Source organism: Gorilla gorilla, chromosome 4, assembly GCF_029281585.2.
Source record: "Gorilla gorilla gorilla isolate KB3781 chromosome 4, NHGRI_mGorGor1-v2.1_pri, whole genome shotgun sequence".
Lineage (NCBI taxonomy): Eukaryota > Metazoa > Chordata > Mammalia > Primates > Hominidae > Gorilla > Gorilla gorilla.
This window is the reverse complement of record NC_073228.2, coordinates 98627330-98653607: the sequence shown is the minus strand read 5'-3', so window position 1 is coordinate 98653607 and position 26278 is coordinate 98627330. Positions and strand designations below refer to the sequence as shown.

General features: G+C 33.7%; 1 protein-coding gene across 10 annotated transcripts in view; it reads left to right on the top strand.

The window, feature by feature from the left end:
* The window catches only part of KIAA0825 (KIAA0825 ortholog), a 473030-nt gene that overhangs the window by 89192 nt on the left and 357560 nt on the right, over positions 1–26278 (top strand). For 8 of the 10 annotated variants that reach the window (XR_010133628.1, XM_055387134.2, XM_063705867.1 and 5 more), the window contains 2 exons: positions 5221–5389; positions 8400–9069. Coding sequence is in view for 9 of the 10 variants with exons in the window: in XM_055387134.2 (XP_055243109.2) it covers positions 5221–5389; positions 8400–9069 (839 nt within the window). In the remaining variant the exon portion in view is untranslated. Of the gene's footprint in view, positions 1–5220; positions 5390–8399; positions 10093–26278 lie in introns of those variants that run through there. The other 2 variants (XM_063705869.1, XM_055387135.2) reach the window with 1 other exon arrangement.

Sequence of the window (26278 nt, the reverse complement as noted above, 5' to 3'; positions counted from 1 at the left end):
ATATGATATATACATATATGATATATACACATATATGATATATACATATATATGATATATACACATATATGATATATATATATGATATATACACATATATGATATATATATATGATATATACATATATATGATATATATGAGAGTATTTGCTGTATGCCTACCTCCTCACACATAAACCATAGGTATTATTAAAACCCTCAGTATGTAGCTTCTAGTCAAATCTGTTGTCTGGCTTAATGATTGATTTAATCAGGACAATTGGAGATAAAGATGTAGACCTAATCTGTTCCCATATCTCTTAGGATTCCCATTATTACGTACATTCTCCCACTCTCTTTTTTTTTACTGTCTCTTTCTCCAAAAAGAGAATCAAAGGAGTTGGCACAGGGCAAATGCTGGTGTAGATCCTCCACTTTTCTCTTCCTAATTTCAGTTTGTATGGTTTTGTTGGGATAAACCACATTCTGAGTCATTAAATTGTGCTGAAATTCCTGGGCAGGCCTTCATAGATTTAAAAAAAAAAAAAAAGAGCACATTTACTTATTCTTGATTGTAATGGGTATTAAACTATGTCCTTCTAGCCCTATAGAATGTTTCTAGAAACTTCTCTTTATATTATTAACATAGCCCTGTGCCACTTCCATCTTGCTCCTGTCGCTAGTTTATGAGAAGTGATCCAAATTAGATGTAGATTTAGGAGGCAGAAGAAGTGATCTGTGTTGGGAAGCTCGTTCTTATCAATACAAGATCACTTTGGTCCTGCCAGTACTACCTGGCCACCCACTGGAATTCTGGGGAGTATTTCACAGTTGGTTGACTCTTTTGAAAGCACTTTAGATTTTCTTAGGTTGATACAGGCCTACACTAGGTGTGAATGGCCAGAGTAAAGCATCTGGACCATTCAAGAGCCATTCTCAACTTTTGTAGTGGGATCCGTGGTATATAACAACAAATCAAGAGAGGTCCCTAACTCTAAAGTTTCTTTCATACTGTGTTGCTCATAGTAAACTCTGAACAAAAGGTGGGTTAACAACAGATGGGAATCCTGAAAGAGGCTATTAATATATAGTCCCAATGACCAATGATAAGGGCCTATGCCAAAACTTTTACAAAAGTAATGGAAAGGAAAGGATATATATGAGAAAGATTTGGTGTCAAGGGTGTTTTTTCCTGAAAGTTTAATTACAACTTTTTGAAATGATTAAATGTCTCCGAAATAGAAAACAATTCAGGGCAAGTTTTAATTTCTCACCATTTTAGCCATTGAAGTAGTTGTGTTAGGAGTATTCTTTTTAACTTTTTAACTATTCTTTTTTTTACTTTTTTTAACTATTCTTTTTTAAATATTCTTTTAAAAAATATTATCCAGAAATGTCTTTGTCTCAGGAAAATAAGTTTTCATTTCATGGCTGACTTATATTTTAATTACATACTAGTTTGTATACATCAGCCCTCTTCCCTATTAATTACCTGATAATTCCAAGGAATTTTAGTAATCTAGTTAGATAAAAAAGGCTTATCTAAAAACTAGAAAATCTGTTTACCTCACAATGATTTCTTTGTCCTCTCAAACATAAAAAGCACAGAAATGAACAGAAATGTAACAGAATTGAAATGTCAGTGTAACAATTGAAAAGACTTGTCTTTTCCTTAAGTTGAACTTATTTTGTGGGTAAGAAGTATAAGCAAGAGCATCAAAATGTAAAAGTTTTAAAAATTTTGTTTAAATTTTGGGTTTTCCATACTGTAATAAATAAGTCTTTAAGCTCTGCCGTGAGGCGTCTATTCTGATTTAAGAAATAAAAATTTTTATATTCTAACATTCCATGAAAGCACATATATGTGTTTTCTACAGTCTTTTTATTTAAAAAGTTCTCATAATTTACCAATGGAACATACTTTTTTCTTTTTAACTATTTTATGACTGGATAATACTTTTGAAATCTTGTAAGAACTTTATCATAAGCTGAAGTTTCAAGAGTTTATAATTATCCTTTTCTGTTTTTCAGTTTCTTATCCTGTCTCCAACTGTACCAGTTCAATATTAATCAGCTCCTGGACTGCTATTGTTATTTAATGCAGTCTGTCCAATAGTAGGACATCTCAGCCTTTTTGGAAGTAAGCTGGTGCATATATACATACACACATACATCCATACACGCATGAGTGTAGTAGTGACCATAAAAATAAATTCATATTTCTTATTCTTCAAATAAATATAGTTTTAAAGTGAAGCAACAGTGAGGTTAGATGACAAGTACTGAATTCTGAGGGGTGAGGCGTCAGGGAATTTTAAGTACCGTGATTCTACTAATGTTCTTAAAGCAACATCCTTGCATATAATCTCCTCTTCTACAAGGAAAAACCTTTTTACACCTCCCACAGGCACTTTTAGTGGCTCCCTCCTGTGTACTCCCTTAGCACATTGTACGCACTCCTTATCAAGTCTTACTGTGTTGTAGTTGTTTATTTACAGGTTTATCTCTTTCACTAGACAGAATTCCTTTAGGGACAGGAAGACGTCTTATTCACATTGGGTTCCCTAGTATATATCACAATGCCTACCACATATTTAACATTCAGCTAATGTTTATCAAATATAATGCCTTCATTCAATAAGCAATTTTTACAGTCAGGGAATCTAGGAGTGAATGTTGAATGAGAAAATTACCATAGATATCTTTTTTTAAAAGCATACTCCATATTGCATTTTAAAAATGCTTTATAAATTGATTTATACACAGCCTCTCAGTAATGCATCCACTTGCACACATTATTAACTGAGCTAATTCAGAGTCATTATAATTAAGGCACATTGGGGTTCAAATTTATTAAGAAATGTTGAGACATATGAAAAGGCATAGAGTACTATGAGAAATACTCGTGTGCCCACCATCTAGTTTAAGCAATAAAACATTACTAGTATAGCTAAAGCTCTCTGTGTACCTCTCCCCAATTTCATCCCACTTCCATCCCCACTCTGCCAGAGGGTGCTGCTGATCATTCCAGTGCATTTCCTTACACTTTTACTACCTATGTTTATAATCCTGAATAATGTGTAGCATCTGAAAGATAACATTTGAAAATGTTACCTTTTAAATGGTGAAAATTAAATTGTAATTTATTTTGACCTTGATTAAAGAAGATAAATTGTCAGATTACATACCAAACTGACATTTATCATAAATTTTGAAAATATTTATTTTGTATAACAATTGGACAAGAAATATCTAGACTTCAGATGATTAAGTTTTTAGAACAAGGTGTATAGGCATTGGTGAGTGGCAGACAACAAGACAGCCAACTAAAAACAAAATCAGGTGTAGATAATTAGTTCTGACATTTTATAATTTGTGACAAAATGATTTTAAAATAAAGTTTATCTGTCTTAGTTTGTATCAATGAGGGAGGTCCCCTGAAATGCAGCCACTCAATCCCTTTGTCAGTATTTGGACAAATTACCAAAATATCTAGCCCTCTAAAGGCTTTACCCTATTTATAAATTGTAGTTTTTGGCCTCTGCCCAGATTTGGATGTTAGAAATTAGCCTAAAATCTGAGTCCTCATTGAAACAGATTTAGGTAAACTAACTGCTGAGCCTTTCCAATTCACATTTCTGTAATCTATTAGGTTTCATTGAATGAGACACATGAGGATGCTATAATAAAAACCTTTGATAAAGAGTCCCTAGAGTCAAGGGGTATGCTTAGGGCATTGTGTTTCTCTGTCCATAGAAGTGCTTACATAAGTTAAGAAAATACAAGCCAATCTCTTGTCAGACGTAGAAGTGGTATTCCTGAATATTGCTGTCCCATCAGGAAATTGAGTGGCCTGTGGCCAGAAGAGGTATTGTTTTCCTTTTATGTTCTTTGTGTTCATGAAAAGGCTCTTTGATTCTCAGAATGTATTTGTTTCAAGGTAATTTACTTTGAATTCACTCATGCTCAGAAGTCTCCTGAAAAGTTTTACTTAAACTTTTACAGTGTATGTTTTATAGGCAACCCACACCTGGATGAATTTCAAAGAGTCTTTCATATGACATCTATTTTAATAATGAGCGCTTGGTTTCTAAAGCTTACCAGGTTCTATCATATGGAACCTTTAATTAATAGCAGTTACGTTTTCAAAACACTAACTTTACCTCTTAGTAACAAATCTTTCTTAATATGATTAAGAGACAAATGCATAGCTGTCAATTTTTGGTGAGGTGTTTCAGCTTCAAAGGAATTTGCCTGTTTGAAAGCTTTCTTGAAGTTTAGATATGCTGCCATCAGGTGGTAGTAATATGTCATATCCCTGTGGCTCTGCAGATGGCACTCTGCTAAAGGTCACCAGTTTACCCCACAAAGATTTATAATCATCAATGCACATAAGTGTGTATGGAAATTAAAATAACATAGTGTATCTGTTATTTTATCAACAGGAAGGATACTTTGAATGGAAATTTTAAAACAAATACATATGGCAAGATTCTACTGGACATTTTTTCACTGTTCTTGGTTTACTTTTTTGGTGAATGAAGCATTTTATTTTATGCCTTATAAATATTTAGAAAATATGGAAAAATAAAATTTAAAACTTACCTAATTACACCCACCCAAGTATAATTGCTATTAACCCTTTGCTTCATTTCCTTCCAGTCATTTTTTAAATGCAATTTTTAGTAATTTTTGTTTCTGTTTTTTGTAGTGGAGTTGGATGGCAGGAAAAGGTATTTGGCTGTAGTAACATTGTGTATATAGCTTGTATACTTTACAACTTTTAAAATTATAAGCTTTTTATAACTACATGACTTCTTACTATTCCGTTGATTGAAGTTTTTCATAATTTATATAGTCCTTCACCTCTTAGTAGATAATGTATATTTCTAATATTTACAGTGTTCAGTATTTTATCTCTCCCTTTCATCCACTGCCTATCAAGAGGGCTATTCTCGAATTGCATCTATGCTTGATTTTTGTTTCAACACAAAAGAATTTCTAGTTCATCTGAGTAGCTATTTTATATTTCCTCTATCACATTTTTTACTGCCAGAAAATTTGAACTCTCAGCTTTCAACTATGAATGTATAGTCTGTTATTATTTTCATATCATATGAATGAATTTGTAAATTGTACAAAGCCAGGTACCACATATGAAGATTTCAGGGCTTGTGATATTATGAAATGAAGCCATTATCTATATCCTGCCAAAATAACTTTTTCTTCTGTTTTTTATAGCATAGAACATTGCATTAAAGAGATACAGTCCGAAATTAACAAACAATGTCCAGGTGTGCAGCTGCAAACAACAACTGACTGCTTTGAATGGCTAACTAACTATAATTACAGTACATCTGAATCATCTTTCATTTCTCATGGAGACTTGATAAAATTTCTCAAAACACTGGTAAAATGAATTTTTATTTTATCATGGAGTGGGATGAGTAAACAGGGAATACAACTCATTCAATTTCTATATGTAAATATTTATTTGAGTGACCATATTAGCCTGCCATACATAGGGGTTTGTGTTTTTATGTTCCTATATCCCCAACATAATCCACTGAGCTATTTGTTTTAATTTTTAACTATGATTTTTATCAATAAAATAAAATTTTATATAAATGGAGATAAAATATTATGATTCCTGGGTGATTTGTGGTATGATATATATCATATCAATACCACAAAATGTATTGATGTGTATCACAGCTGTCTACCAGAAAAGTTCATATTCATTATGTTTTGTATCCTTTCACTATTCATTTTTTATATGCTCATTATTAAGCATAATAAGATCCCCATGGATTGTGTCTATTAAGTGGCCTTGACTATTATTCCCTGCATTCCTAACCTGCAGTCTAACCCAGTTCTTTTCAATCAAGGTAGCAATTTATGCAAGACCACCAAATGACAGAGAATTATTATGTTGGTCATTCTTAATATTGACCACCCTCTTTGCTAGAGAAGTTTTTGTAAACTTCAATAAGAACAGTGATTTTATCACACTTGTTTCTCCAAGGCTAGCTAGCTTGCAAAAACAGATTCCCAGAGAAGCAGCACAATTGTTAGAAAGCAGTACTTCTGTAGCTATGGTTTTAATTTAATTTAGGGAAAAAAAGGCACTGTTTTTGTCTAAACATCAAACATTGACTAAGACAGATGTGGAAAATATCTGGAGGTTGTAGATGGCTTAGGATGACAGAATCAGATGAAAATAGTTTTTGCCTGTTGTTATTATTTCAGATGTCTCTTTAATTTTACAAAGTAATAAAAGGAAGAGAAAGGAAGACTGTGTGCCCTGAAGCCTTATTCTTTTAAGGAAACCTCTCACCCATTATCTCCTGAAGGTGGATCCTTAAAGAATAAATATGGATATAGTTATTCCTTTAATTTCTATTAAGAGGCATGTGTATTGAATTTCATTAATACTGATGTAATAATGCTTTCTCATTTAATTAAAAGCAAAAGCTTTTAATTATCTTTTAATCGGTCACACATAAGTCATTCTCTATTCACTGCAGGGCAAAGGCCGCCTTAGTTTTTGCTCAAATTCATTAGACTGATAGGCTAGTCCCAGTCCTAGGTTTTTTTACATAATTGATCATGTTATTTTAAGGAAGGAACCACATTATTAAAACAGATCCAGATTTAAATGACCTTATTATCAAGTTTCTACATGCTAAAAAATGTCAGTCCTGATGGCATTTTTCATACATCTGTTTTTTTCATAGAAAATTTTTTGTTAATTTTCTAGCGATTTAAATAAGAAACAGAGGTCCTCATTATGGCAGATGTACTGAAGTTATTTTCAAAATTTAAGCAATCATACTAAACATATGTTTTAAACCTCTGTAATCTATTATTCTTTGTTTGATCAAATATTTACAGTTATTTACGGACTTAAAAAACCAAGGCAGAGGCACTAATATGACTCATTTGCTTTATAGAATTTACAGTAATGCTGATGTGTCCTATCTAAGGACATTTCTTTTCCAGAAATATCGCAATAACTCAATAGCAGTAGAGGAGAGAGAAAGAAGCTACACAGAGGTCATGTGTACTTTGTGGCTCTCTGGAGTGTAGCAGAAAGAATGTGGATGAAGAGAAAGAAGCCAGGGATCATTTCTTGGTTCTGTGCCTTACTGTATGTGACTTTTGAAAAGTCACTGAAGCATGCCTGATTTTAGAGTCCTTGTGTGTAAATTGGGTTTTTAAATACGTATGCCAAAGAGTTATTATTATGAATAAACCAGGAAATGTTTGTATAAATACTTAAAAAGCATTTCTTGGTATAATTATTGGGTATAATTATTTATTACAGATAGAACATTAGGCATTGCAGTGCTTACAGTGAATGAGAGAAAATTCCTGGAATTTGTCTAGGAATTGTTCATAATTGTGAATCACACATAATGCCTTTGGTATCTTCGTCAATAAGAAATTGTAAAGCCAGCCTGATTTTATGCCACTTGGACCTTGCTTTCATTTCTCTTGTAATCAGCTTGTTTCTACCTAGAGAATATAAACTAATTTCAGTATTAGCTAAAATAGACATAATTAGGAAAGTCAGCATGGAAGGAGAATGTGTGTGTCTAATTCAAAGCCCAAGAAAAAAGTAAATTTTTTGTCCCTTTCTATTCATAATTATACCCACCATTGTTTTCTGCTAGCACAGAAAGTATAAAGGAATAATTTCATATCATCTTTTGGGGAATAATTCTGAGGGTATCTTTTTCTCATTTTGGGTTATTTCTTTGGAGAGAATTGAAATATTCTCAGATTAATTTTCAAAGTAAAATATTTCTTAACACAGTTCTCAAAAAGGAATTTAAATGAAAGTTAAAATCTTTCAATGTATTAAAATTTACTTCTCAGAAAGGTATATCTTAGTAACCCCCAGGCACATACTATATTTAAAGATCTATATTCTAGAATGATTTTAAAGTATTGTATGATATGTTCATTTGGGGTTTTATAATAATAAGTGTACTCATTCAAGCATGAAAATTGTCTACCAGGAATTAGGGGCATGATCTTGAATCTATTTTGTATTAGGAATACATTTCAATCAATATTTTACTATAGATTTGTATTTAGAATTTTTAAGCCAGAGTTTTTATACAGCTCAGGGTATATTGGGTGGATAACAATGAGGGCTAAAAACTGTATGTCTAGAAATCTAATTGAAAAGATAATCAGCTAGGTTTGAAATGAACAATTCAAAGTTTAGTAGACCATAAAAGCTAACATTCTAAAACATCTGAACTGATTAAATTTCAAATGCAAAAAAATAAAATCTTAAGGAATTTTAGAGTATTAATTTCAACCTGAAATTATTATGAAATTGTATATGACTATAGAAATCATTTTTTCTATTGCACTTAATCACATTTCTAATGTTATAATTTCATTAGCAAGATTTGTTGAAGAATGAACAAAATCAAGAAGAAATGACATTGGATTTACTTTGGGACCTCTCCTGCCACAGCAGCGTTTCATTCCCATCAACCCTAAGTGGAACATCTTTCCATTTCCTCTCTAGGACGTCTCTTCATTCTGTTGAAGATAATTCCTCTATGGATGTCAAGTCTATGTGGGATGATATAAGACTGCATCTTCGACGCTTCTTAGTGAGCAAATTACAAAGCCATAATGAAATAAACAATTCACAGCAAAAAATTTTATTGAAAAAGCAGTGCTTACAACAACTCTTGTTTCTTTATCCAGAATCAGAAGTTATAATCAAATACCAAAACATACAGAATAAACTGTTGGCTAATCTTCTGCGGAACTGCTTTCCTTCTTACAACAGAGATTCAAATTTAGATGTAATAGCTCATGGATATCAAAGTACAATGCTTAAGTTATACTCAATAATAAAAGAGGATTTTAACACACTATGTGAAATTTTAGCTCCATCTTCAATGGTGAAATTCATTAAAGAAACTTACCTGGATACTGTTACAGAAGAAATGGCAAAATTTCTTGAAAATTTTTGTGAGCTGCAGTTCAGAGAAAATGCTGTTCGTGTGGTTAAAACAAGCAAGAGCTCCAGCAAGCATAGAGGAGCAGTGCATGCTTTGGGTTAGTGACATTTAAAATTTTTGTTTGGTTTAACTTAAGTCTTTTAATATGTTTAACTTTCTAAGATGTTTTCTAGTTGGTTAAATCTCACTGCAAACATGAAAATTAGAAAATGAATGTAATGAAATTTTGCAGTATACATTTCTCATGCATTTTTTTCTATAATTGTAGTTATAAAAGTGTTTTCTTATTAAATTGTTAAAGATATTGGAAATATAAGCCAAAAATACTTTAAATAAGAGTTTAATTTCTCTTGATTGCATATGACAAACAGTATTTGTGAAACTGTGTGTATACACACATAGATATAACTGAGTATATATGCTTATACACATATAAGCTCCTTTATCTGTTTATTAAATATACACATATATATAAGCACATATACTCAGTTATATATATGTACATTTAGTTGTATACATAACAGAAAAGTATGATTTTTAATCCATTGTATCTTCCAAAGCTAAAGCATTATTAGGTAAAAAGAATTTTTGAAAATTTGTTGAAATTTGCAGTAAAATTGGATATTTAAAAGTTGTAATATTTTAGTCAATTCTAATAATGAGCAACTATGAAATACTATAATTATAAAATTCTGTATTGTAGTTGATTAGGAAGGTATAACATTTTACTATAGCTGTTTTTAAAGTTTCTCTACTATTTTTTCTATAAGGATGTATACAAATAAAAGATGATTTGAAAATTTCTATTTTATTCATAAGATAAAGGAAAAAAGGAAAGAAGTTATTGTGATATAATAAACTTTTCTTGTTGTGGTTGTACTTTCCTACCAGTGGAGAAAAATCGGTAAAAATAGGATTATTTCTAAAATTATCATTAGTTATGCTTTTATATAAAATCTGAGGTGTATTTCTGAATAAGTTCATAAACTATATGGCTTAAGTATTTGAAAATTATTATTTGGTGAATTATGGATCTTTGAATTTATGATCATCTTTTTAAAATTCCTATAGCTCACTATACTTGTGCGTATCTTCATTAATAAAATTTCAGTTGACCAAATTAATGTGATATATGAATTTTCAAATTGTTTAATATTTTGTCTTAAAATTTTAATTTTCCTCCAGAAGCTATATCTCATTGCAGAAGAGAGATGCATCTGCCAAATTCGGTTATGGCAAAATACAAAGTCAGTTAATTTAGGAACATTATTATTTTGCTCAAAGCAAATAGACTTTTATTTTAATTGTTAACACAGAAATTTTAAAATGTTCTTTATTAGTGTACTTATTTTCTAAAATTTTTGTATTCTCTGAAAAAAAAATCCTGCTTACTTGTAAAGTCTTTTCAATACGAAAGTTTTATATGTGCTAAATATAGTTTATAACAGAAGAAAAGATCCATATGGTTGAACATGTGTGTAAGTTGCTATGGAGTCTTTAGGGTTGATATTGAAGTGTTTTCTCATTCATGAGAGAAAAGTATATGTGTCCTCTTTAACACCAGAATTTGAAGCATTTTCGACAAGTGTAGGTGCATAGAATCTTTCCCAAGCTCCTTTATCTGAACTTTGGTATGAAACAATTATTAAGTGAACACTGTCCATATGCCAAACACTGCGCTAATGACAACCCATTCCTATTATCCCAATTTCATGAACACAGAAAGAAACTTAGAAAGATTAACTTGCCCTGATCATGTTGTATGAAATCAGGATTGATACTTAGAAGTCATATGCAGATCTTTCTATTTCTGGGACCCATGTTCTCAAGCACCATGCTATTGGGCCTTGTCTTACAAGTGTAGAATTAAATGATCTGTCACCTATAAAAGAAATTGTCACCTATAAAATGATCATGTTTTGTTTATTAAGGAAATACATCTTTGAGATGAGCAACAATGGCTCGAATGGGTTGTATTATATTATCTTTAATCTATGTCTGTATCTTTATGCTCACGAAATCTTTGCTATTTTACCTGAAATTATAGAAAGGACAATCCTTAAGTAACAACAACATTTATTGGCTCAGACATTGATGTGCATATCTCTTTTAATACTTCTAACCTACCAAACAAGGTAGATACCATTATTTATTATCTCCATTTTACAGTGACGAAACTAAGACATAGAGATGTTAAGTAATTTGCTCTAGGACATAGAGTGAAGCCAGGATTCAAACTTGTTATCTGTCTGACTCAGAGCCCTTCCTGTATTACTATAATCTACTGACTGAAAAATAGGATATTTTTAAATTTAAAAACATTTCTCTGAATCCTCTGTATACTTCTTCAACTTTAGTGGTCATTGTTTTCTTCTTCTCCAAACTATTTAAATAATTTAAAATAAATTTAATTTATTTAAATTTAAATAATCCTAATTTAAATGTGTATGATTTAAATGATTATAATTTCTATTTAGTGACTTTAAGCAGGCTTTGTATGTATACTGTAGTCTTAATGAGCTAATATCTTACCTTTCCATGCTTATACCTTAATGAGCTAAGGCAGTTTGGACCTATTCAATCTTTAGTTGCTTCTGATTTTGTACTTAGGTTGAGGATTGGTTGTTCTTCCCTGAATGACCTGTAAATTTTCCGTCATTCATCTATCATCTATCTATCTATCTATCTATCTATCTATCTATCTATCTATCTCTCTATCTGTCTAATGTGATTACTTATTATTATGTATAAGACTTTACAGGGCTTTACATATGTGGGTTCACTTAACCTTCTCAACAGCCTTTTATATTATTTATACTTTATATATGAGAATACTGAGATTCAGAGAAGTAAATATTTTCCAAGTCCACACAGATAGTAAGCCAAAAAAAGAAGATTTCTCTCTTTGCAATTATTTGGTATATTAGCTTGATATGCCACTAAACTCTGTGTCAAAAGCTGTGCAAAACAGTATGATAGTTAGCATTAAAAATAATTTACCACTTTCACTTTTTTTGTTTTTTTGAGTTGGAGTTTTGCTCTTGTTGCCCAGGCTAGAGTGCAATGGTGCAATCTCGGCTCACTGCAACCTCCGCCTCCTGGGTTCAAGCGATTCTCCTGCCTCAGGCCTCCTAAGTAGCTAGGATTACAGGCATGCACTACCATGCCCAGTTAATTTTGTATTTTTAGTAGAGATGGTGTTTCACCATTTTGGTCAGGCTGGTCTCCAACTCCTGACCTCAGGTGATCCACCCGCCTTGGCCTCCCAAAGTGCTGGGGTTACAGGTGTGAGCCACCGTGCCTGGCCACATTTTCTTTTTTAATGGTTACATTATTTCTGTCTTCTACACTGATCCAGTGTTTTGCTTTTCTTTTTTATTGATAATGATTCAGAACTCAGTTATGATTTGCTAGTGTTATTAACTCAGACACTCACTAGGGGTAGTTTTTATGATGCTCTTCTATGCTATGTTATGCTATGCTATGCTGTGCTGTTTGTGCTATGCTGTGCTATGTTATTCTACCAGTTGGCCTTTTGGATGATTGTATTCACCTGGGCACCCCACAGTGCATTCTGTCTGCCACTAATTCAGGTTTTCCAGTACATATATTTAAAATACGGTGACAATCTCTCTAGCCATTTTTCTATGATAAGGTACCAGACAGACAATTTTATTTACATATAAGCTTGTGATTAGACTTAATCCACACCTTGGTATTGTATGGTAACTTTTTTTCTACTTTATATTCAGTTTTGAATGTTTTGTTTCTTAGAGAGCATGTGCTGCTTTAGTATTACAATACATTTAGAAGTGTAACGCTTGTATGTTTTGTTATTTGAAAAAAATGATGAAATAATGTTAACATAAATATTACAGAATCTTTTTGATTTAACAATCTTTTATAGAAGAGAACAATATTATTCTTACAGATACTCTTACAAAGTTTTCAGAGTGATTTACAAAGCAACGCTTTCTCAATAACCGATTTTGTTCATCTGTATTCTTATAGTTTCTCTAAATTTTTTTTTTTTTTTTTTTTTTTTTTTTTGAGACAGAGTCTCCCTCTGTTGCCCAGGCTGGAGTGCAATGGCGCAATCTCGGCTCACTGCAACCTCCACCTCCTGGGTTCAAGCGATTCTCTTGCCTCAGTCTCCCAAGTAGCTGGGATTACAGGCGCCTGCCACCACGCCCAGCTACTTTTTGTATTTTTAGTAGAGACGGGATTTCACCATTCTGGCCAAGCTGGTCTCAAACTCCTGACCTCAGGTGATCCACCCGCCTTGGCCTCCCAAAGTGCTGGGATTACAGGAGTGAGCCACCACACCCGGCTAGTTTCTCTAATATTAGGAAAATTATTATTTTGTAAACATTTATGCCACAATATTTTTCTTATTTAGCTTATAAGGCTTTAAAGTCAAAATAGCTTTCAAAAAGCTAGAAATTTGCAATTAGCATTTTGATTATAACCTAATTTGGAATTATCTGGAAAGTCAGATCCATATATACAATTGTACACATATCATCTACGTTTCAGGAGCACCAGTGCCACTCTTATATTGTAACATTTTACTATATTTATATTTGGACTAGTTATGTGATCAAATTAATTTTACTTTTAAAATTGTATTTCCTTTGGATTTAAGTAAATGCTACATTTCTCAGTGTTCAAAAAAGAAAAGATTATTTATATATAGTAAATTTTGGTTAAATAAATCCTCTGTATTTTAATATGAAAAGATAAAATTAGGAGATTTAAATTCTAGGACAAATTCCATGGCCCCCATATATCCTATCTTTAATTTTTCTTGAGGTTATTGTTAGCTTGAAAAAGGAAGACTTAGGAGAATATGATAAACACCTTTGAATATTTGAAAGATTCCTAAAATCTGCAGTGGATGAAAGGTTGACCTGAATCACCTCTAAGGCACCTTTTTTTTCATAGTCCCTTGTTCTTTTGTTTAAGGAAGACTGGGGATGAGGGAAATGAATCCCTCAAGGAATGAAATGATCATTCACTATAACGAAGGCCCTCAAACCAAAGAGAAGATAGACTTCTTGACTAGGGAGACACAAGATCACTATTAGAAAGTAGACCAATCAAAAGCCACTCAGTTCTCTCTTCTACTCAAGTAGCTTTGACCATTTGAATGATGATATTACGAAAGATGAAAAAGTATACTGAAGCCAACTCTGGAAAGTTGGATATTGTCCCTATTTTATAGATACAGAATCTGTGGTTTGGACAAGTTAAGTAGCTCTCCCAAAGTCCTGGTGACTACAGTGACTTACTGTGTCTTGCTGAATGAAATCATTTGTAAGATCAAGAATCCTTCAATAATTTGAAGAGTAATTCTCATTTTTTTAGATCCCAATTTTTCTGTTGGACTTTCTGAAATCATAGCATACATTTATTTTCCTACATATAAAATTAACCTTGAATTTTGAAACTGTAATAGAGTACAAATCCACATCACTTCTTTCTATTTGGAAAGATTTGCAAAGAAAAAAAATCCAAGACTTTGCATACTAATACATGAATAGAAAAAATATTATCATTAATTTAAATATTTTTAAAAGTATCTAAATGAAGAATGTCATTTTATTCCTAAAGATGCAAGTAACCTGGTTACATATACCATTTTTACCAGAGTTAAGCTAAAAGTAACTAAGTTGAGCTGATTATTACCAGGTTTGAGATCCTTTTTACTATTAATTAATTAATAACAATAGCATTATGGTTGCAAGATGCTTCCATATTTTTTATTTATTTGACTTATCTTTGCTATACCACCACCCAAAAATTAGACAATGCAGCAATTCCTGTTCTTTTTTTGTGGGTGAAAAAATGAAAGCATTTTGGCTGGTTAACAAATCAAGTTAGCTGCAAAATTAAGATTAGACAAGAAGCATCTTCCCACTATACCTCCATTCCACCTAAGATAAACAGTCTGACATTATAATTTTTTCTAAGGAAGTTCTTTTTTTTTTCAATTCTTCCTACTAAAGGTAGGAATTTTCTCTGAAAATTATTTATTAAATTAAAAATCATGAGAAAAATCACTGGATATTTATGGGTATAAGGGGAGGGTGTATTTTATGTGCTTGGGTAGATGTGTGGTAGTATATGTGTGTGTACATATCTTTATCTAAAACTTTTTTTTCTGCTGCATGGACTCTATTTTCTGACCTAATTATTCTCCATTAAATGTTCTGAGGCATCTGAATCATTGTTCTAAAGACAGAAGGGCACAAAAATGGAAAGTATATTGGGTAAAAGAGAACATGTATGCAATTTAATTTTAGCACATTTTTCTTCCATATAGGAAGAATTAGCAAACACCAAACTGCACTGTTATCTACTTCTCCCTTCTTAGAACACAGGTGTCTTCTTCCTAAGGTTGGAAAGAATATTTCACTTGCTATATCCTCTAATTCTGACATTGAAACACTAATGATGAAAGTTAAAAATAAGATTCTGTTTTGGTTTTCAGGAAAGGTCATAGGTCAGTTTAAGATTTATATACCATCTTAGCCATTTAATAACATTTTTTGATACTGAAAAACTTTTTAAAAGGTTAAAATGCTGAGGTTTTAAAAAACCTCATTTTTTGACTTAGAAAAATAAATTATCTATTTAAAAATATAAGTAACATTTTAAGATCCAAATGAAAATTATTGAAAAAAGTCACTGAAAAGAAGTTTAGAATAAAACTATACTAAAAGTGAACAAACTTATCTTGCAACTATTCAATATTGAGCAAATATGTGGACAAGTATACATGAGATTGTTGTCAGAAATTTATGTTCTGTAGAAAGTAAGTTGCTACAGCGTACAGAGTGCTAAGTCACTCTCTAAACTTCCTAAAACTTTGCCAGCTTCTGCTTTACCCTCTTAAAATTATCTAAATTATTCCATTTATTTATTTATTTATTTATTTATTTATTTATTTATAAGATGGAGTCTCGCTCTATTGCTCAGGCTGGAGTGCAGTGATGCAATCTCGGCTCACTGCAACCTTCGCCTCCCAGGTAAAAGCGATTCTCCTGTCTCAGCCTCCCAGTAGCTGGGACTACAGGCTCCTGCCACCATGCCCGGCTATTATTTTGTATTTTTAGTAGAGATGGGGTTTAGTAGCCATGTTGGCAGGCTGGTCTCAAACTCGTGACCTCAGATGATCCGCCCACCTCAGCCTCCCAAATTGCTGGGATTACGCATGAGCCACCACACTCTGCCCTTTTTTTTTTTTTTTTTTTTTTTTTTAAGACAGGATCTTGCTATGTTGCCCAAGCTGGTCTTGAACGCTTGGGCTCAAGCAATCCTCTTGCCTTGGCCTCCCAAAGTGCTAAGATTACAGGCATGAGGCACTGTGCCTGGCCCCATATCTTAATTTATGAAAATAATAATTAATGTGAATGCCTAGTTCTGTTGTTTCATATTAAAATGTTTATAAGCAATTAATCCCTAAATTTTTGCTTAATATATAGTCATTTTTCCAATGGGCTATTATAAATGTTGAATATTATTTAACATGTCGTTTCTCAGGTTCTTAGAAAAAGTGATATGTGACTTCTAGTTATTAGTACCCAACTTTTTTTTTCATAAATATTCAAGAAGAAAGGTTTAATAAACAAATAAACATTAGTAAGATTTCTTTAAACATGTACTCTTTTTAACTGAAGACTGAGAATTTTAATGTCTGTTCCTATACTACAACATTCTTTCTTGTGAAAATCATCTTTGAAGATGTACATTATGATAGAATATTTTTCATTGTAATTATGTATGTAGAAGTATGAAAATTTTCTACCATCAGCATCACATTTATAAAGTCAAATATTTTTTATTTTATTATTATTATTTTTTTTTTTGAGACAGAGTTTTGCTCTTGTTGCCCAGGCTGGAGTGCAGTGGTGCAATCTCAGCTCACTGCAACCTCCGCCTCCTGGGTTCAAGCAATTCTCCTGCGTCAGCCTCCCAAGTAGCTGGGATTACAGGCACCCGCCACCGTGCCCGGCTAATTTTTTGTACTTTTAGTAGAGACAAGGTTTCATCATGTTGGACAGGCTGGTCTCAAACTCCTGACCCCAGGTGATCCACTTGCCTTGGCCTCCCAAAGTGCGGGGATTACAGGTGTGACCCACTGCGCCCGGCCAAGTCAAATATTTTGTACAAAACAAATCTGCCCCAAAATTGTTATTTAACATCTTCACTGTTTTTTGTTTTTTTTTTTTTTTTGAGACAGAGTCTCGCTCTTGTTGCCTGGGCTGGAGTGTGCAATGGCACAATCTCAGCTCACCGCAACCTCTGCCTCCTGGGTTCAAGCAATTCTCCTGCCTCAGCCTTCCTAGTAACTGGGATTACAGGCATGTGCCATCACGTCCAGCTAATTTTGTATTTTTAGTAAAGAAGGGGTTTCCCCATGTTGGTCAGGCTGGTCTCGAACTCCCGACCTCAGGTGATCTGCCCTCCTTGGCCTCCCAAAGTACTGGGATTACAGGTGTGAGCCACCACGCCTGGCCCATCTTCACCTATTTGTTTTTTGCCTTAGAGGATGTCTTAGTCCATTCAGGCTGCTATAACAAAAATACCATAGTCAGGGGTGAGGAGGGGTTCAGGGAATATAACAACAAACATTTATTTCTCACAGTATGGAGGCCGACAAGTTCAAGATCAAGGCACCGGTAGAATTAAAGTCTGGTGAAGGCTTACCTTTTGGCTCATAAAGGCAGTCTTCTCTCTGTGTCCTCATGTGGTAGAAGGGGGAAGGGAGTTCTCTGTGGCCTCTTTTTTAAGGACACTAATCCCATTCATGAGGGCTCTCCTCCCATCACCTGTCCCTCCCAAAGCCCTACCTCCAAATGCCACCACCTTGGGGCTTAGGATTTTAACATAAGAATTTTGGAGGGACACAAACATTCAGTCCACAACAGGGGAAATATGTGTCTTTTACACTTAGAACTATTAAAATTCTTTGTCTGAAATTACATTTTCTGAATATGAACTGATTTCTCTGCACAGACATTTATACAGGAGAAACCGCTAGCAGCTTTAAGAGTTAAACCAATCATTCCTCTGAATGCCATACTTGAAAATGAGAAAATAATCCTTAGCTTTGAGTAAAATGTTTAAAAGTTATTATGGATTTCTAGTCAGAAATTATTTTGCTTCTATCATTTTTAAAATTGTATTTCTATTCCTCTGTTTATACATACATTTTTAATTTGCTTCTAGTCTTACCAAAACACTCATAACATTGATGGTTGGGCTATCTAAATGGAGATCTAAAATTGCACATGTATGGAATAAAAAGTTATTTAAAATGACGTAGAGTAAGTAAGTATGTTGTTGTCTCAATCAAAAACAAAACCTATCAATGTTTGCTTTCACAACTCCTTTTCAACACTGAATAAAGACAGGAAACCCTTGTCTATTATTTAGAAAAGTATAGTTTACCCTATTTCTAGTTTAGTCTCTTTTGTAACAGGACAATAAGAAGTACCCAAGTTAGCAGGTAAGTGCAAGTCAGAGATGAGACTCTAATATGGCTTTTGAAATTATGATGCCAGTGAAATAAAAAAGACTAAGTAATATGAAGTTTTGATACTTAGAATTCTATAACTTGGTCTTACTGAGCTCATCTAGAATAAATGGCTTTATACTGTTTGTCCTTCAAGGTAGAAATTAAGTTAAAATTTTAGTGTTAGCATTTTCACTGGCAAAAGGCACAACATAGTGTAATTATTGGAGTGGACAATAATCTATTCTGAAAAGAAGAGAAATTGCCTCCAAATTTTATGATGATCGTTGTCAGAGAAAGCTATATTGTTAAATTGTTTTATAGTGCCCTCATACACCTTTTTTCCCAAACCGTACTGAAATCAATTATAATAATCATTGTTAACATTCTTTTTGTAGTGCAATAAGACAGTAATCCTTTAGCTATCTGAAGAGGATGTACTTTTAATGGGCATTTTTCTTATAGTTTTTCTTAGTCATGATCACAAAAGCCCTGAAGTTCCCAGTTATGATGTATGGTTCTAGTTAGTGGAGGCTGGACCCTGAAGAGAAATAGGAAAATGCAGCAATCACAGCCTCTTTAAGATTTAATAGTTAAATGTAATGTGGAATCAGTATGTAAAAATGAGACAAATCTTTGCTTGAACTTATGGACAAGCTATTACTGCACAGATTTGGTTGAAGCTTTACCTCCAGTTACTTTCTCCAAAGAGACATATGTTGTCTTTATTGAGTTTAAGCAGTTAGTCTTAATATCATTATTTGATTAAACATATGCAAGTTTTGGAAGCTTTCTATGTTTATGGACAAGTGATCCTCTCAGGCTTTGCCTTATTTCTGTGACTCAGAGACAACAAAATATAAATTCTAAGTCCTTTCTATTTTTATGAAACCTATTTGTAGGGATTTGAGTTACAGAAAAATACATACTTTCTTTACATTTATGACTATAATAACAGGGCTACTAAATAGGAAATTTAGTGACGGTCACTCAGCCATGAACCAATGTGAGTTTGCTTTTAATATTTTATTAAATTTTATTCATGTGCCAGGTTGCTAGGACACAAAAAGGGAACCAGAAATCAGACAGTTGTTTAAAAACATTAAACACCCTGATGAGGTTTGCATCCTTGTGGTTTTGTCTGCTGCCCTGATAGTTCTTTAAGGTTCTGTCATTTTCAATCAACAGAGAGTACATGTGATCAGTATATCTGATAAACTTGTCAATGCCTCTTTAAAGCAGGATTCCCTGACCTATTCAAGTCAGACCCCCCTGCTTCATTTCAAGTATCATCTTGATAAGACAGAGCTATGTCACAGGCAGCTGTGTATAGCCAGCTCTGTGTACAACTAATTTGTGCAGGAAAAAATTAAATCAGGAGGTAAATTATTTCATGATTGCTCATTCCCAACAGAGTTGGGCATCATTCTGAAGAAAATATCAAATAATTGGTTTCAGACCGTGTCAGACACATGCAATTCCCTTCTCTAATGGCTGTGTGTGGTAGCACCAGGCCTCAGGGGTCAGCAAGGAACTGGAAATAGCTTAGTGCCAGGCTCGGCAATAGAGAGACAGAGCACATAGGAAATGAAGTGGCAATAAGTGCAATCCATAGGGGAAATGTGCTTCACTTGGAGTTTAATATATCGGTTCAGAATCTGGCAGGAAGCCATGCAACAATTGTTTACCTTTTTGTCAGCATCTGCATCTGTTCTGTTTTGTAAACAGCACTTAACTCTCAGCCGGTAAATGCTGGAATCAATAACAACTGTTAAGGGATTTCCTTACTCCCCCCCCCCCTTTTTTTTCATATTCTAAAACAAATGCACACTACAAACAATGTTTGCCTTACATTAACAAGGAATAGACATTAACAGGGTCAAAGGGATTTGGTTGGGAACATTTTATAGCTTCTTGGGTGTACAGTAATTATATCTGTGTGAATTGAATGTATTTTGTAACCTATCCAAATTAAACTGTTAAAAAAATGCTAGCAAGCAGTAATGAAGATAATTTTTTATAATTATCTTAAGTACTGTATATAGAAAACTCCTGGCACCATTTGTAATAATTTAGTTCTGTGCAATATTGTGTATTACAGCTGCTATGCTGAAATATTAAGTTGCCTTTTGCAGTTTTAGGAAATTAGTGATTATATCCAGCAGTACTAATTATTTTAAACATACAGTTAGTAAAAAAAAAAAAAAATTGCATACCACAGTGAGACATAAAAAAGGATTGATCTGTGACTAGTGCCTATAAAACTAAGGATATCATTAGTAAATGAAAAAGAAAAAATAACACTACTTTTAGGTTCACCGTCTTCAAGACAGACTGACTAGATGAATGCTGTCATAAATACAGCATTATTACAATAGTTATTGGCATCACTTAAAAGTGAATATCACTAAGATCAGAGGAGCACATTATTGCTAGTGGGATTTATGGATGCATCTCTTCATGCTCTACTTTGGAAATTTACTTCAAAATTTCCACATATACAATTGCTAAGTTGCCTTGTTTTTACTTTGTTAAACTACTTCATATCTGATTTAACCTAACCGTAATTCTGTGTTCAGAACTTTGTTTTCTTCTGCTTTTCCTTATATAGTGAGCATTAGATCTTAGGCTTTTCCTTTTTTTTTTTTTTTCTCAGAAGTATGATTTCTTTGAACTTTTCATTGGATTACCATAAACCACAAATAAAATTTGAGAATTATTTGACTGGGTCACTGAGTCAAGATTTGCATTCTTTTGTCTTTCTTTATTTTATATGTCAAAGTGTTTGGTGTGAATTTTTCAATTTTCTTAACCATCATTTTGCTAATTCACCTCTTTAACTTATCTTGGCCAAGACATTTTTGATAGCCTGTCAGGTTTTTTTGGGGAGGCGCGGGGGGACGGTGTCTCGCTCTGTCGCCAGCCTGGAGTGCAGTGGTGCAATCTCAGCTTACTGCAGCCTCCGCCTCCCGGGTTCAAGGGATTCATTCTCCTGGCCTCAGCCTCCTGAGTAGCTGGGACTACAGGTGTGCACCACTAAGCCTTGCTAATTTTTTGTGTTTTAGTAGTGATGGGATTTCACTATGTTGACCAAGATGGTCTCGGTCTCCTGACCTCATGATCTGCTTGCCTTGGCCTTCCAAAGTGCTGGGATTACAGGCGTGAGCCACCGCTCTCAGCCATTCTGTCAGTTTTTAATAAAATATATTTAATTAGAAATAAGAATTTGAGAATTTGGATAATATCTTTCTTACTCCTATTGAGACTAGAGGATACTTTGGCTTCATTTTCTTGACTATACATAACATTTTTTTGGTATTTTGTTGTGTATGATATTAGTTACTATATGATAATATAATGCAATTACAAGTTCTATGCACGTATAAATTCACTGTTATCACCTCAAGTGTCTAGATTTTCATGCTTTCATCATCATCATAAGAATTACAATCCATATTTCATAAATTTGTACTGAAACTGGTTTATTCCAATGAAGTGCGGCGTGTTTTCAGGCTTAGAAACTAGACCAGAACCGCCTTTTATAAGTATATTCAATCCAAAGATAGAGAACCTACTTTGTTAATCCATTCCATTATGACATTTACATGATTCAGTAAAAATGAAATAACATTTAAAACAATTATATGCCCCCATTTGTAAATATATATTTTTAAAAAGTATATTAAATAGTTTTGTCTCCAGATCAGAACCTGCCATTGAAAACCATGGACAAAATTTAGAGGCCAACTTTCACCTTTTGTAATCACTTCCTTTATTGAGGGAAAAATGATCACACATTACCAGACTCTCTACAAATTTAAATAATGTAAAAGTGAAAAACTTCCATATTTACTTCCATAGTTTGTGCTTTGCCTCTTCAATAGCAATTAATATCTCACTTTTGTCATCTCATGCTAAATATTCTAAATCACATCCTAATCATTTAGTATGCAAGTTTAAAACTGTTCAATGATGGAAATTTTCTTACCATAGGTCAAAGTGTTCAAAGTTTTATAGTTCTTAAAATAATCAAAGTAGCTCACCTGTATTTATGTTAGCATTAAAGTTAACTATCTCCAACAGTGCTTGAAAAATTGTAGTGGTTAACACAGTATATCCTGATAGGCTATGTAAGGCATTCATGGGGGATGGGTAGTATCTATTGATCATTGGCTAATTTTAAAAAATTGATTGTGAAAGGTAGCCCTTTGTTGTATTAGGTGAAGGCAATAATCATTATTCCCTGAGCAAAGGGAAAATTAAGTACTAATTAGCAATTATGAAGAGTGCAATAGTAGTTAAAATATAAGGAGTATTTTCCCACTGGTAGCATTGGGGACAATAGTCAATAGATTGATTGCTGATAGCTAAACGTATTTTTCAAACCCAAGGAAGTAATATTAACTCAGGCCTTTCAGTTTATGAGACTGACATGCTGCCAGCTGTGCTAAGAGGACAGAACCTCCGAAAAGTAATATTAAATGTCATGAGATCGAATGACTCAACATTATAACAGTGTCTGTTTTGAAATCTTGTAAAAAAATTAGAATTTTCTGGTAAATTATTTTAGGATTTGTCCCATGCAATTATTATTTACATATAGTATCTTTATCATTAATTTGACCTTTTTCTTTAAGAACTTGAAATCTCTATTCAGTTAGTTTTATTTCCTTGTTTTTTACTTAAAACAAATCTTTGAAAAAAAGACAGACATCTTTATACAAATTGTAAAAGAATCTGAATGTAATTAGCTTTCATAGTCATCAAATGAGTGTTGCTTAGTTTTCTGTGTTTTCACCATTTGAATCATCTAATCTTTATTGGTGGTGTAGGGGGGCTGACATATTTTATGCTCTTAGTTATGCCATAACTTTGATTTAATCTTGAAAATTGGCCTTTCAGATATTTTAGGTTAATATCCCCATGAAAAATAGGGGATGAAGACTTATGAGATTAACTTTTTTTTTTTTTTTAAAGACAGAGTCTCGCTCTGCCACCCAGGCTGGAGTGCAATGGTGTCATCTCTGCTCACTGCAACCTCTGCCTTCTGGGTTCAAATAATTCTCATGCCTCAGCCTCCCCAGTAGCTAGGACTACAGGCACACACCACCAAGCCTGGCTAATTTTATTGTATTTGTAGTAGAGATAGAGTTTCACTGTGTTCGCTAGGCTGGTCTGAACTCCTGACCTCAAGTGATCCACCCACTTCAGCCTCCCAAAGTGCTGGAATTACAGGTGTGAGCCCCCGTGCCTGGCCTGAGATTAACTTTTTAAAATATCACATGGGTGAACTGGGCACGGTGGCTCATGCCTGTAATCCCAGTACTTTGGGAGGCTGAGGAGGGTGGATCACAAGGTCAGGAGTTCGAGACCATCCTGTCCAACATAGGGAAACCCCATCTTTACTAAAAATACAAAAATTAGCCAGGTATGGTGGCATGCACCTGTAATCCCAGCTACTTGGGAGGCCGAGGCAGGAGAATTGCTTGAACTGGGAAGCAGAGGTTGCAGTAAGCCGAGATTATGCCACTGCGCTCTAGCCTGGGCAACAAAACAAGACTCCATCTAAAAAAAAAAGAAAAGAAAAATCACACGGGCGTAATTCTAAATGTTAACTTTGATTTATAATAAATATAAGAGAATTCTAATCAGGCAGCCTGTGTTAATAAAGATTTATAATTTCTCTGGGAAAGAACATATATATACTTTTTTTCAATAGCTAGAATTTACACACACTAAGATAAAATCTAGCCTTCATGTTGAATCACTCACAAAAATAAGAATATTTAATACCATTTTGGAATCACTCATGCCACTTGGGACACAAATAAAGGAGCGCAGGCTATTTCCCTAATTTATCATAAGCCTTTTGGAGTGTTCTAGCCTCCAAGGGAGTTCCAAACATTTAAGTTTCACTTTGATAAAACTGGGCATCTGGGCCCACTAAGCAACTATCATGGCTGCTTTGATCCTCTTGCTTGGTGTGAGTGAGAGCACATTCAGCTAATGATTAAAGAGAGGTGCTTCACAACGTTCACTCCAGGCTTATTGTCTGTTGTCCCTCTACCTACTTGAGATAATTTAGTATAAGGCTAAGACAGCCTTTATTCTTATACAAAACTCCCATTTATTGCTCAAATTTGCTTCTTTATTGTTACTTACAATGAAAAAACATGGAGAAATGCGATCTTGTCAATAAAGGCCTTATTTAAGATAATTTAAGGGCTCTGATAATATCCTCTTTATATGCTTTGTTGGAAGTAGAGCAATTTTAAGCTGATCGAATTGAGCCCTTTTCTCTCTTAGGTCCCTCTGCATTTTGGGTCCATATCTGTGATCATTGTTCTTGATACACAGGCTGGAGTCATAGGCTTCTTCTGCAGCATGCTCTTTCAGTGCCTTGCTACTTTGAACTAAAGATGAAGTCTAGCTCTGAGCACTCTGAACAGATGGCTAGCTTCCTGGAAGATGGCCAAGATTGGAGAATGCAGAGTAGGCTCTTCTTCCTTAGGAAGATATCCTTATTTGCTTCCCAGTGGCAGGACTTTCCTTCAGAACCCTTGGGAAAGATCAGAGAGGTTCTTGTATTGGTCTTCTCTAAGACGACCAAGAAGGGAAGTAATAGTGTTTAAGGCATGAGCATGAGTATAGAAGCAAGAATGATATTGTCAGATGATGGAGAAGTAGTATTAGTGCTATGGGAAGAGCTACAGCATAGGTGAGACATTCCTGTCAACAACATTCTATTCTGGTGAGGACATGTGTCCTGATTTGTAAGGCAGTGGGGTCTCACCAGGGGCCGTCTCAGTCAAAGAAGACAACCAAGTTCTGTGTTCATGAGGGAGGGAATGGGACCAGAGAAGAAGTGGATTCACTTCCAAAATGTAACCAGGAGTATTTCTGGAGCCTGGTTTGTTTTTGTTTGCTTCAGAAATAATATACATTTGTGAAAATGAAAGCTTTATGAAAGCTTGAATGTGTTTCCTCAGTATTAGCAAGGAGAAAGAAGTGATAAAATAGAGATTGTTTATTTAGATTGTTCAGGGAAGTATTATAGGGAATTCATTTATTTATCAGTTAGGAGATTATGTGAAAAGGGCCTAGATTTACATTGTGGGAACAGGAAGAAAGAGAAAAACTGAAAACTGGAAAACATATTACAGTATTTTTACTTTTTGTATAGTCTTTAGTGCACCATTAAACATGGAAAGTTATGCTAATTTTATATATATATATATATTTTTTTTTTTTTTTGAGATGGAGTCTCACTGCAATCTCTGCCTCCTGCGTTCAAGCGATTCTTCTCCCTCAGCCTCCTGAGTAACTGGGATTACAGGCGCCCACCACCATGCCCGGCTAATTTTTGTATTTTTAGTGGAGATGGGATTTCACCATGTTGGCCAGGCTGGTCTCAAACTCCTGACTTCAAGTGATCCACCCACCTTGGCCTCCCAAAATGCTGGGATTGTAGGCGTGAGCCACCGTGCCCAGCTAATTATATATTTTACAAATTTTATGAATCTGAAGTTTATTATAGGGTACACTTGCAGACTTCATTATATTAGATATTGATGGTCTGAAATAAAGTGACAAGTAATCCATTCCTAAAACTGCATTTTGTTAGAAATCTTTTTATTATGTTGAAGAAATAACCAAAGTGATACATTTCTATTATAAAAATTAAAAAATCAAATATACATGAAGGGAAATGTCAGCATTCTCATATTGCCTTCCCTTTGATTCTGTTTCCCAGGGTTACCATTCTTATTCACACTTTGTTTAATAG